Source organism: Rhinatrema bivittatum, chromosome 10 (assembly GCF_901001135.1).
Source record: "Rhinatrema bivittatum chromosome 10, aRhiBiv1.1, whole genome shotgun sequence".
In the NCBI taxonomy this organism is placed as follows: Eukaryota; Metazoa; Chordata; class Amphibia; order Gymnophiona; family Rhinatrematidae; genus Rhinatrema; species Rhinatrema bivittatum.
Genome location: NC_042624.1, coordinates 99,536,395 through 99,550,131, shown reverse-complemented (window position 1 = coordinate 99,550,131; position 13,737 = coordinate 99,536,395). Strand labels below are relative to the sequence as shown.

The following is a 13,737-nucleotide window of genomic DNA, read 5'->3' as shown; positions in this document are numbered from 1 at the left end:
CTTCATTGGCTCTGGCACTCCTGAGACATTAATCTGTCGGTGGCCTGGTAATTGCTAAAATATGACTCTATCTGGTCTTAGCATCCCTTGAGAGAATTGCATCCTACTGCTCCTGGAACTCTTGAAGACATGACATTCTCATTGGCCTGAGCTTTCTTTGGGCTCTTTCTTATTGGCTGTCTACAGAGTGGCTTCCCTTTCCAAACAAATCACTGGACATCTTTGTCTGGGCATTCTCTTATAGATCCATATATGCAAATTTTACTATTTGGGGTCATTCTTTGAAATTGTAAGAAGGAGATGTGGCGAGAAAAATAATATGATGTTTTAATGTTTCACTGACATGTATTTTAGTGAAGGAAATTTTGGGAGTTAATAAGCAAATGGTTACATTTTTTCCAAAGGACAATCTCCCATTCTAGCACCATAAGATCTAAAGGACTTTAGAAAAGATTCCTCATAACCAAAGCTAGTATTAAAATAAATCAAACATGGACTATAATTAATTAGCAGTTATTTGTCTGTTTATTGTCAGGAGTGCTGAACAGCAAAGGATATTGTGGAAGATACCTGATATCTCTCAAAAATCAGAAAATGGAGGTAATTTTAATCTAGGCTATATTTAATTGAACCTAATGCTACATTTTAAATTTAGGATTTTTAATTATTACCATTTGCATAAACACAAGTTTTATATACAAAAGGGAATTTTCAAAGGAGTTACACGTACTTTAATGTAACATACTATTGTAGAAATTTTCTAAAGCCATTTACGTGCTTAAATGGCACTTAATGCTGGTAAAACCTATTGACAATTCAATGGCATATATTGTAGCAATTTTTAAAAGCCCATAAACATAGGTAAGTTGCATGTAAATAGGGATGTGAATCGTTTTTCCTATCGGGTTCGGGGGGGTCCCTGAACCCGATAGGAAAACCCCACGAAATCTTTCGTGGTGTTTTTATCGTTTTGAGGGTGGGCGGGAAGAAAGGGCACACAAAAACAGCCCCCAAACCCACCCTGACCCTTTAAATTTAATTAGTTCGAATCCCCCACAATTTTTTTTTTAAGGTACCTGGTGGTCCAGCGGGGGTCCCGGGAGTGATCTCCTGCTCTTGGGCCGTCGGCTGCCACTAATCAAAATGGCGCCGATGGCCCTTTGCCCTTACCATGTGACAGGGGCTATCTGTGCCATTGGCCGGCACCTGTGACATGGTAGGAGCAATGGCTGGCCCTTGCCATTTTTAAAGATGGCGTCTAGCCGACTGCCCGAGAGCGGGAGATTGCTCCTGGGACCCCCGGTGGACCACCAGGTACCTTAAAAAAAATTTTGGGGGGGGGGGGGTCGGGAGGGTGGGGAATTCAAACTAATTAAATTTAAAGGGTTGGGGTGGGGTTTTTTTTTTTCAGCACGACACAGCCGAACAAAATCGCTAAGAACTGTGGGAACAAAGATTTCCCGTGGTTTTCCCCCGAACCGGTACTGATTCACATCCCTACATGTAAATTCTTTTCAAAATCAGACTCTAGACGTTTAAAATAAAGTAGCCTCTCCATAAGAGAGGGAACAGTGGAAAGGAACCTGAAACCAGTAAACTATGGCACACATGTACTAAGCATTTTTCCTATGCACAGAAAATGGGAGAAATTCCTTCATACATAAATTTTATAAAATAATACATAAATTTTATAAAATAATAATTTTAAGTTTCGCTATGTAGTAGGCGTTGCTGGCTGAGATTTCTAGATTAAACAAAACAGTGTCATTGGATTATCCTAGTCTTTGCTACAATGGACAATTCCAATTTAAATCTTTTTTGTTGGGAGAACTTTATTAGTATAAACTGCCAGTTCCACATCTAGTTCATTTAGTGGGTAATTTTTGTAGGTGAAAAGCATTTTCTGCATATTAATTGGCTGGTTGAAAAGGATACTTCCTCCATGTGGCTAAAAGCTCATGCATTGCACCACGATGTGCACACTTTTACCTGCACCGACAGGAGGCATTCTCGGGGATGCGACTTAGGTCGCGGGAGGAAATTAACATGCATAGACGGGCATTTTCAAATCTACATGCCTTGTTTTCCATGTAAAAATGTACACACAGAAAAGTCAGAGGCAAATATCCACAGGTGCAAGTTTCAAACTGACAGCACTAAGGTACCACCTCTGTGAAAACGGGGGGTAAAAATGTGCTCCAGGACTTTGGCTGCCTTCGGGCGCAATCTTCAAATGAGATCTAGTCATGTAACCACAGAGTTACATGGCTAGATCCCAGGCATTGAGACTTGTTTCTGATGAACAAGACTGATATTTTCAGCTACTTTTAAAATGGGTGTCCTGAGGGGGGTGTTTCAGTCAGGGGAATAAAGTACATATGAATAGTTGAGCTTTCAAACACACACACGGGAGACAATTTTCAATAGCTTTTGTGTGCGCAAAAGGGCTTTTGAAAATTGCTATGATATATGCTACTTTTCCGTGTGTAGATCCTTTTGAAAATTACCTCCACAGTTTCTACCACATAACATAGCTGCACAAACAACAACAGGGGCAGGTTATGCAGGCATTTCTGTACCTGAGCAAACTTTCAAAAAAAGTGAAACTGCTTGGATAATTCCTTTGTGAAAATGTATTCAAATTACACAGGCACAAAAATCTGTGACCGCACCCTCAATGTTTACTAGTGTCAAATAAACTTTGCATATTCCTTTATCCGCACAATTTTTAGCAGATGTTGAAGGGGAGAAGAGTGGGGGTAACACCATTTTCTTTCTGCTCCCCTCCTTCCTCTCTATCACCTTTCTAATGCCCTATCTTTAGCTATTCTTTTCTTTCATCACCTGTTTATTATCCCCCTCTCTCATTCCATCCCTTTCCCCTTCCCCTAATGGTCCTCCTCCACTTACCACATTCTTCCCAGCTTCCTTCCTTTCAGGTTCATCTCCATCCCATTCCCAGGGTTCCTTCCCCCCACCCCCTTCTTCCTCCCAGGTTCTTCATCTGCCCTCTCATTCCCTCCTCCCCCCTTCCAGGTTCAGCTCTTTTCTACTCTCCTTTTTCACAAGGATGATGCAATGTATGGTGTTTATAGTCTCTATAATCAACCATTTTTTGAACACTTGCAGAATCAACACAGTTAAACTGCTGAAATCCCGATGAGGTGAATTATTCTCCTGCACACATTCCAACAAAATTATTACTGTAGCTAGTAAAGGTCCATGTTCAATCAAAGAGCTGCTGCTGGGGGCAGCCTGACGAGACAAGATCAGCACATTCAGGGCAGCATGGTCATAGTTTGGGTGCAAAAGATTTTGCACTCCTGCCACCTTCCCCTCCTCAAACAACAGGCCTTAATTAAGTGAATGGATTATGAATGCAGTGAAGTTATAAATGTGCTGTTATTTCATAACTAAAATAAACCTCCAGCTTGATATGCAATCCTTTCATTCATATGTCCTAAAGGGGCCATATCTGGAGCCGTGGTGCCTTAACTCGTTCCCCTCATATGATCATCTCTAAGTATATACCCAGAATTTGCATGTAAACCTATTAAACACCACCTCAAACATTATGCTTGCCAATTATTTTGCACGTTCTCTTATAATGCTTTTTTTTTTCCTCTTTTCTAAAAAGGTGTGGGTTCTTTGCTGGCCAGATTCCAATTATCCGAGGGGCCAAGTAAGCCTGCACCATTAGTGGTACAGTTCACTAGTGAAGGCAGCACTCTCTCTGGCTGCGACATTGAACTTCTTGGAGCAGGGTATCGGTTTTCGCTGATTAAAAAGAGGTTTGCAGCAGGTAAACTGTTCAAACAATCCACAGCAAAATAATTAGATTATTTAGCTCATGGTTGGAAGGTGGCTCCTAGTCTCCTGACCAGTGTTGCTGGCAGGGTGGAGAATTCTCTGGAGGTTATGCACTACAATTCTGGGAAGGTTAACCCTGCTAGCAAAAGATTGGATGCTGGAGTCTGTCTGGGAGGAGAGCTCTCCTCCAGCCCTCATTCAGCAAAGGAACTTGAGTCACCCCTGCACGTGCTTCCTGAAGGTTTAAAAAGTGGGAGAAAACCAAGGGGAAAAATTCAGTGTATAACCCCATCCTTCCCACTAGTATCCATAAAAGTGGGACAGCACTGGTAATTTTCCCTCCTCCCAATCACAATGGCTACGCAGGCAGGATAATTTTGAAACGTATGTGTGCACAGGCACGCACCATTTTATTACAGTATTTTATAATATGCACATTTCACATATGTTTGCTATACAATGTACATGCTTATGTAGGCCTACATGCGAATGCATACGATGCATTGAAACTGCATATTTACATATGTTCTTTATCCACCTATTTTAAACATATACACACATATAATTTACGTGCAAAAGTAACTGAGGACTTCTCACGCAAGTCTTAATTTGCATGCATAACGTGGCCAATTTTATAACATACACGCGTTGAGGAAATTACCTGTTATAACAATTAGTTCATAGGTTCGCCCGGTCCTTCTCCAAGCCATCGAGACCCTCCTGGTTCTTCAGCCTGTACGCTCCCAGTTTATCCAGACCTGCCCTCCAGTCAGTGCTACACATGTTTATTATCACTTATGCCAAATAAGTAGCAGGTGTAAAAATACGTACATTGGAAAAGGTATGCGTGTATGTGTTAGTTCCACCCCAGAACACCCCTAGATCATCTTTTTTTTTTTTTTTTTTTTTTTTTTTACACGTGTACATTTGCACGGAAGTGAATATATACATGTACTTGCAGCTTTTTTAAAATATGCAGTGCGTGTGTAGTGGCTGCTTACGCACATACATGCTCATTTTTGTGCACGTAATGCTTAAGATTCACCTTTAAGTAAATACATTACTGGTTTTAGGACAACCAATAAATGTGCCAGTGATCTCTCCACAGGGTGGGCTTACACAAGTAACTCCACCTTCAGATGTGTAATTTCAAAACGAACATAAAAAAATGTGCAAACTCAGTTAAAAGGGTTTTCCACAGACAAGGGAGGCCAGAGCAGAAAATTACTACTACAAATAAGAACAAAGCAATATGTTCACTTATTACACATTTAGACTCATACTCAATAGGAAGCAATAACACATGTTTTCTAGTAATAAAAAGTATATCATCATAGGAAAGGATAAAAAAATAAACTTTCTGCAACTAAAGAAAACCACTGACCCCATTTCAGTTCTCAGACCCAATCCCACTGGCGGCCAAGAGAAGCAGGCCCAGGAGGCTGTCGGCAGCTGAGAAGAGGAAGGAGCTCATTCTCCTGCTCCTCTAGCTTTCAAACCACATGAGGCCAGTAGGTGCTCTATGCTGATCTTCTGCATCACAAGATGAGCTTAGAGGAAGTGCTAGCCCTGCGAGTTCTGAATACCGCAGGGCAGGCACAACGAGGAGCAGCAGCAGAATGGGCCCTGATGAGGAGCCTGCCTGTGTTTTGTCTGTGTGTGTGTGTGGGGGGGGGGGGAGTTGTGAATGGTAGGCTGCCTAAGTGTGTGTGTTTGTGTGTGAGAATGGTAACCTGGGTGTGTGTGTGTGAATGGGAACCTGCCTCTGTGTGTGTGTGTGTGTGTGTGTGAGAAAGAGCATGTGGGTGTGAAAGCCAAAGCGAGTGTGTGAGTGAATGTGAGCCTGAATGTTAGAGAAAGCATGTGAAAGTGGGAGCCTGTGTATATGTTTTTGTGTGTGATAGTGGCAGCCTGTATGTGAGAATGAGAGCCTGTGTATGTGTGTGTTTGTAAGTATGGGAGTGGGAGTCTGCATGTGACAGCTTAGTAGTTTATGTGGGAATATGAAACTGTGTGAGAGAACATGTAAAAGTGAGAGGCTGTTTGTCTGTGGGGGGGAATGAGAGCTTGTATGTGAGAGATCCTATGTGTGTGTGTGTGAGAAATTGGCAGCCTGTATGTGAGAGTGAGAGCCTGTGTGTGTATGTATGTATGGGAGTGGGAAACTGCATGTGAGAGACAGCATGAGACAGCATGTGTGTGTGAGAGATCATGAAAGAGCAAGAGCCTATTTGTGTGTTTGTGAGCATGGAATCCTGCATAGAAGGTGAGAGCCTGCAAATGAGAGAGAGCTGAGAGTGGGAGCGATAGACTGTGTGTATGTGAGAGAGCATGCAAGAGTGGAGAGAAAGCTAGTGTGTGAGACCGTGCATGTGAGAGAGTCTGTGTGTGCACATAAAGGAGGAAGGAAAGAAGACAGGAGGAGAGAAAAAAAGAATAAGAGGAAAAGACAGATAAGGAGGGAAAAAAAAGTCTGGGACCAACTGATTAGAAAAATAAGATCAAACAACAAAGATAAAATTATTTTACCTTTCAGAGATTAGAATATGCCATCTTTGGGAATGTGCATTTCTTATATATTTGTATTTTGCTTTTCTTCAGTATTCCAGAGTTCACAGAGTCTGGTTTCTCTGGCTTTCCATTTCAGCTTTGCCTGCATGTTTGTTTCTAATTTGTAGTCCTTTATTCTGCATTAGATACAGGTCTGTCTGTGAATCACATGTGTGACAGAGGTACAATATTTTGACTAACATGAGGTTTCTCTGTAGGGATTTATAGCAGTTTGGCTTGCTATTTGCCCAGTAGGTGGTGTATTAGTGTTCTAGCATGTGAAAGTAAGAGTCTGCATGTGAAGGGGAGCATATGAGAGTGGGAGCCTGTGTGTATGTGAGAGTGTTCTAGCATATGAGAGTGGGAGCCTGTGTGTATGTGAGAGTGTGAGCCTGCATTTGAGAGACAGTATATGAGAATGGGAGCCTGTGTGTATGTGAGAGAGAGCATGCAAGAGTAGGATCCTATGTGCAAGAAAGCCTGCATCTGTGTATGAAGGAGGAAGGAAAAAAGATAGGAGAGAGAAGAAAAAGAATAAAGAAACAATGAAAATGAAATAAGGAAAAGACAGACAAGGGGGGGGAAAAAAAAAGAGACCGGAACCAATCGATTAGAAAAATAAGATCAGACAGCAAAGGTAAAAAAAAATTATTTTGCCTTTCAGCGATTAGACTATGCCATTTTTGGGAATGTGCATTTCTTATACATTTGTATCTTACTTTTTCGTCAGTCTTCCAGAGTTCTCAGAGTGATTTCTCTGGGTTTCCATTTCATTTTTGCTTGCATGTTTCTGTTTCTCATTTGTAGTCCCTTATTCTATATTAGGTAAGGGTCTGTCTGTGATGCACATGTTTGACAGAGGTGCAGTATTTTCACTAGTAAAGTTTCTCTGTAGGGATTTGTAGCAGTCCAGTTTGCTCTGTTTGCCCAGTAGATGATGTATTAGTGTTCTAGGGCCTGGTTGTCACACACATGCTCTCACAGGCATGTGCACACACACGTGTATGTGAAGGAGAGACAGCCTGTGTGTATGAGAGCATTGAAATGTATATGAGAGAGGAAGTGTGTGAAATAATGAATGTGTTAGCATGTGTGTGTGTGTGAATGAGAGAAAGTTTGTGTGGTACTATTTTCCCAATCTACGATAATTTCAGAGGGAGTGGAAATCAAAAGATCCCAGGTATGGAGAGCAAGAAATGTTTTAATCCTTATTAGTTTTAATTATTGGGTGTAATATGTTTGTTTTGAAATATTTTGTTTTTTTGGAAATATTAGAACATTTTTTAATTATTGGATATTTTATTAATCAGATGTTTGGAAATATTTTATTGGTGTTTAAATAGAACAAATTTATTCAATTTTTTTAAATTATTGGATGTTTGTCAGCTGTTTTGACATTTATTCTTTTTATTAGTATGGTTTCAATATTATGTTTTATATCTCTTGATTTTATTACTTGATGTTTTGTGAGTAATGATGATTTTTCCATTGTTGTACTGCATATTACTGTCAGGCTTGTGATTTCCAGTACAGTTTTTGTTGGCACGTTTCTATTTTGTATTTGGTGAGGGTTTGTCTGTATTTTAAAAATCCAGTTCCTATGTAACTTGAATTCTTGCTGTGAAAATGATGGTACTTATCACCACTGGCTTTTACGATATTATGGTCTTTTCGTCTTCATTTCTATTTCTTAATTTCATTTGCATATAGGAAGTGGTTTTGAATGTTCTCGCAGAAAATTTTTTTCATTCACATTTTATTGTGAATGCTGTCAGTAGATCAGGCAATCATTTTAAGGGATGGATTTAGCTAATTTTCACTCTAAGGACTGGGTTGCTGTTAGCATAAAATTGATAGGCTTTTTGCATCAAAGAAAGTGGTGCTCACAATGTAATGCAGGACGGTGTACTGTGTTCTACGGCACCTGGCAGCAGCAAATTTTCTGGTGCACCACCAACTTCTGTAATCACCCTACGCCCCTGGTGAGGGCATATATGAGCAAGAGCATGTGTGTTTATGTGAGAGAGAGCAGACATGTGTATGTGTGTATGTATAAGAGGAAGACAGTGGGTGTGTGTGTGTGTGTGTGTGTGTGTGTGTGTGTGTGTGTGTGGGTGGAAGAGAATGTCAGTGAATGTGTGTGTGAGGGAAAGAGTGTGCATGTATGTGTGTGTGATAGAGAAAGAGCATGGATACATGTGTGTTGGAGTGAGTGTGTAGATGAAAGAGTGGAGAAAGTTTGTGTGCCCCTCCCCTCCAACTCACTAATCCATAACAATCACAGGATGACAGGAAATCAAAAAACTTTCCTGGTATGGAGAACAAGGAATATATTTTTATCCTTATTAGTTTTAAAGATTGGATGTTTCATGTGTCTGTTTTGAAATATTTTATTAGTGTTTGGGAAATTTAAAAAATGTGTGTGTTTTTAATTATTGGAGGTTATTCTATTCATCAGCTGTTTTGAAATATATATTCTTTTTATTATTATGGCATAGAGGTGAGAGATTCTTCTAGCCTGTAGTTTCTCTGTAGAAACTTAGAGCAGCTTGGCGGTCTGTTTTCCTAATAAGGGGCGCATTAGTGTTTTTGGGGCCTGGTTCAATATTTGCAGTAATGGCTTTTCATATTTGGAGGTGTTAAATGTTTGAGTGCTGGCAGTTAGTGCTGTTTTGGTATGGGAGTTTCCTATATTATAATTGTAATTCAGTTTTCATCATAGCAGGGACGGTAGCTTTCAAACAGGAGTGCAGGTGCCCATATGTTGGCGCATGCCAGGGACGAGCGCTATTTTATAAGATGCGTGCACATACACACGCATGTTATAAAATAGCATGGGCGTGCGCACATGTGCGCCCAATTTTAAACTTGTGCAAGCACCGGCCACGTAACATCAGATTTGAACTGCGTAAGGCAGGGAATTTTAAAAAACAGGCACACGCCCCCACCTCTTTTTTTCTCCGATGCGAGATATTCATGCATTGGGACTTGACGCACCTGTGGGCGGCTTTTAAAAAAAAAAATCGCATGTTATATAATCCACCACCTGCAAACACATGCGCGCCCGAATGCCGACTTGCACACACACGAAGGGGGGAAATTTTATAACGTGCGCACGGTGATGTGATAGGTCCCAGTCCCAGTTCCCTCCTAGGTCACTCCCATAGAAGAGCGGACTGGGAAGAACTTCCTAAACCCCCTACCTAACCTGCCTCCCGAATTGCCGTGCGCAGGGCTTTTAAAATTAGCCCTTTAGCTAGTTAAGTTAATGAATTCTTACTTGACTTCACACATTTATTATTAGGCTGACAGTTTTACCTTTATTCTCATAGGATGTGTGCGCCTCATGTTAACAGTCCAAAAAAACCTTATGTTCTGTGCTGGTACATACCAAGCAACGTAGAAAGAATATACAAAAGGTTTTCAATGTCCCGTCGATGTCGTTAAACTAAGCAACAAATATACTTTGCTTTGGTGTAAGGAGACACCACACAGGCCATTTTGCATTTAGAGCAACCTGTTCAGCAAGTCTGTATGTTTATATCTTACAACAAAATGCACATTTCAGGAAGCAGAGCGGGCGCACCATGCTAAAGCTAACTTGAAAAAGACCAAAATAGGTTGGAAAAGTGGTCCCTTTATCAGCATAAGGAGAAGGGTGACCAAAATGATAAAGGGGATGGATCAGCTCCCCTGTGAGGAAAGGCTAAAGAGGTTAGGGCTTTTCAGCTTGGAGAAGAGACGTCTGAGGGGGGATATGATAGAGGTGTTTAAAATCATTAGAGGTCTAGAACGGGTAAATGTGAATCGGTTATTTACTCTTTCGGATAACAGAAGAACTAGGGGGCACTCCATGAAGTTAGCTTGTGGCACATTTAAAACTAATCGAAGAAAGTTCTTTTTCACTCAACGCACAATTAAACTCTAGAATTTGTTGCCAGAGGATGTGGTTAGTGCAGTTAGTATAGCTGTGTTTAAAAAAGGATTGGATAAGTTCTTGGAGAAGTCCATTACCTGCTATTAATTAAGATGACTTAGAAAATAGCCACTGCTTTTACTAGCAATAGTAACATGGGATAGACTTAGTTTTTGGGAACTTGCCAGGTTCTTATGGCCTGGATTGGCCACTGTTGGAGACAGGATGTTGGGCTTGATGGACCCTTGGTCTGACCCAGTAGGGCATGTTCTTATAACTAATATTTAAAGCTGTAAGCTTTCAGTATGACTAAAGATCTATTCCTTAGGGAACTTTAAACGTGCATTAGTCTGACAATAGGCACTATCCAATTGCTTTCTTCTTGTCTTTTAACAAAACAATATTGTTTAGACTTTCTCAGTAAGCCACATCATTCATATCTCTTTTTTCTTTTTTTTTTTTTTTAAAGGAAAATACTTGGCTGATAACTGATGGAAGCTTATGCATAAGTGGAAACCCTGTCTAATGGAGGACTACTTATATGAAAAAGGTTTTTATTAGGGTTCAATTGAGAGGAACTGAATTCTGCACTTCGAACATTTCAGCTGGAAGTGTGTTGATCACTTTCAGTATTTTATCCCTCAGAAAAAAAAAAAAAAAAAAACATCCTGTTGACCAGTCCTACAGTATTTACTTCTAGATGTAATATTGTTGATGGTTTTAAAATGTAATTATTGTATTTGTAAATTGTATTCATTCCAGTAAGGCTGTATTTTGGCAATTAGACACTTGAGTTTTAGCATTTTACCATTCATACAATGGATGTAATTTAAACTGTGGTACAGTATATAAACTTAATAGTAGTTCTGGTGAATGGCACAATGCTTACAGAGATAGATTACACTTTGTTAATAAATATGATTTCCATATAATATTGGTAGGTGTTATAAGGTGGGGGGGTGCCTCCTAGAAAAGAAAGTTAAGTAGAGCACAAGACCTACCTGACGTACATTTTATCAGATCTAATGAATGCCTGGCACTTCACATGGATAATTTAAAACATTTCTGATCTGGAAATGATCAACTGGTTTAACTCCAAAACAAGAGAAAAAAATTCTTAGTTTTCTTTGGCTGCATTTTTTTCCCCAACAACCCAAGAGCAAGGATCATCACATTTTTCTGAAGCAAATTTAAAATTGTAATTGCCATAAAAATGCAGCTTTGCAAACTTGACCTTTAAAATCTGTTGTAATTTATGCTGAAATAAACATATGTCAGAGAGTCAACATAACTAACTTCTGCCATGTACTGTACCATTTAAATAGTAAAATGATATAAGAGGACAATTTTACAGGGTCATTCATAAAATGCGTTAGGCCATAATGCACGCATTATTTATTGCATCGCGAGATGTGTATGCAAATTTTAAGTTTTTCATCAAAGGGGAGGAGTTTGGGCGGAGTTTATGAAAATGAAGGGCATTAATACTGCATGAGATAGCGCAACGCACTTTATTGCCAGAAATAGCTACACCTTTTTTCCTGGCGTTAAGCTGTGCAATATGCTTGAAACGGAATTTGTGATATTTATCATGAATTCCGTTTCGGGAGGGGAGAGGGGCTTGGAGTGGAGTGGAGTAGAGAGAGTGAGAGCCTCTGGGGTGGTACACATAATTGTCATCTACTTATACCACTATAGGAGGGTCATCTAGTAACTCGGGGTGAGGTTTTGATGGTGTGCTAGGTTTTGGGGGGGGGAGCCAGTTTTACATGCACAGTCAGAGGTACAAAAGGCATGGTACACATCAGTGAAGATTTGATGTGATTTGGAATGAGGAAAGGTACACGAAGATGAGATTTCTACAATGTACTCTCGTCCTAGCTTGATACACGCTCTACCTGGGTACTATCAAGCTAGGGCGAGAGAACATTGTAGGAATCTCATCTTTGTGTACCCTTCATTCCAAATCACATCAGATCTTCATTGATTTGTACTGTGCTGTTGGTACGTCTGACTGTGCATGTAAAATTAGCCCCAAAACCTCACCTCGAGTTCCTAGATGTCCCTCCTATAGTGGTATAAATAGTTGACTACAATGAGAACCAACCTCTCTCTAAGCGCTATTTTAGCACACTGTGTGGTAACTCAAAAATTATCCTAACCACACCCCTTTTCTTTATCGCAGGCATTATTCTTGCGAAATTTATAACATTTTGATGAATCTAGGCCTTAATTCTCTAACGCATTTCTAAACATCGGCAGTATGGAAATTATAAGCAAAACATTTTATCAATGGCCCTCAGAAATTTGCTTTTGTTTAACTGCAACTTCTAGTAAATGTTTTCATTAACAAAACATTCCACAGGAAAATATATATTTCAAAACGTTGCAGATATGGAAATTGCGCAAAGAGGATTCATTTCCCCAACCAAACCTGCTCACTTGGTTTCATTGTGGAAATTCCTGGCTCTTTCGCTAGCTGTACATTACCCAGCCACCCCTCATTATGGGGCGGATTTTCAGAGCCCTGCTCGCCTAAATCCGCCCAAAACCGGGCGGATTTAGGCGAGCAGGGCCCTGCGCGCCGGTAAGCCTATTTTACATAGGCCTACCGGTGCGCGCAGAGCCCCGGGACTCGCGTAAGTCCCGGGGTTTTCGGAGGGGGCGTGTCGGGGGCGGGCCCAAACCGTGCGGCGTTTTCGGGGCGTGTTGGGAGCGTTCCGGGGGCGGGCCCGGGGCGTGGCTACGGCCCGGGGCGGCCCGGGGGCATGGCCGCGCCCTCCGGACCCGCCCCCAGGTCGCGTCCCGGCGCGCAGGAGGCCCACTGATGCGCGGGGATTTACGCCTCCCTCTGGGAGGCGTAAATCCCCCGACAAAGGTAAGGGGGGGGCTTAGTCAGGGCCGGGTGGGTGGGTTAGGTAGGGGAAGGGAGGGGAAGGTGAGGGGAGGGCAAAAGGAAGTTCCCTCCGAGGCCGCTCCGATTTCGGAGCGGCCTCGGAGGGAACGGGGGTAGGCTGCGCGGCTCGGCGCGCGCCGGCTATACAAAATAGATAGCCTTGCGCGCGCCGATCCAGGTTTTTAGCAGATATGCGCGGCTCCGCGCGTATCTACTAAAATCCAGCGTACTTTTGTTTGCGCCTGGAGCGCAAACAAAAGTAGGCCTATTCGCGGAGTATGAAAATCCGCCCCTATGAGCATTGTAGGGGCTCCCTAGGGATGCTCAATGGGGTCCCTTCCTCCTCAAAGGCTGCAAGTGTGTGGGGGGAGGGGTAGAAATGAGAAGACTCAGGGAGATAAGTAGAATGATTTCAAATCTTGACCCACCACTTCCCTAAATTTTTTTAGCTTTAGCTCAAGAATTGGGCATAAGACAGGACTGTCAAACTCCTGTCCTCAAGCATCATAAACCGGTCTGATTTTTAGGGTAGCCAAAACGTATAAATTAACCATAAACTACAGCT

The 13,737-nt window shown here is 41.5% G+C and overlaps 1 protein-coding gene across 1 annotated transcript in view; it reads left to right on the top strand.

The window, feature by feature from the left end:
* The window catches only part of SGIP1 (SH3 domain GRB2 like endophilin interacting protein 1), a 174,041-nt gene extending 162,493 nt beyond the window's left edge, over positions 1–11,548 (top strand). Inside the window, exons 21-23 of the mRNA XM_029618232.1 lie at positions 536–600; positions 3,638–3,802; positions 10,746–11,548. Of these exons, the coding sequence (XP_029474092.1) occupies positions 536–600; positions 3,638–3,802; positions 10,746–10,768 (253 nt within the window). The 3' untranslated portion in view covers positions 10,769–11,548. The remainder of the gene's footprint in view (positions 1–535; positions 601–3,637; positions 3,803–10,745) is intronic.
* The last annotated feature ends 2,189 nt before the right edge of the window (positions 11,549–13,737 follow it).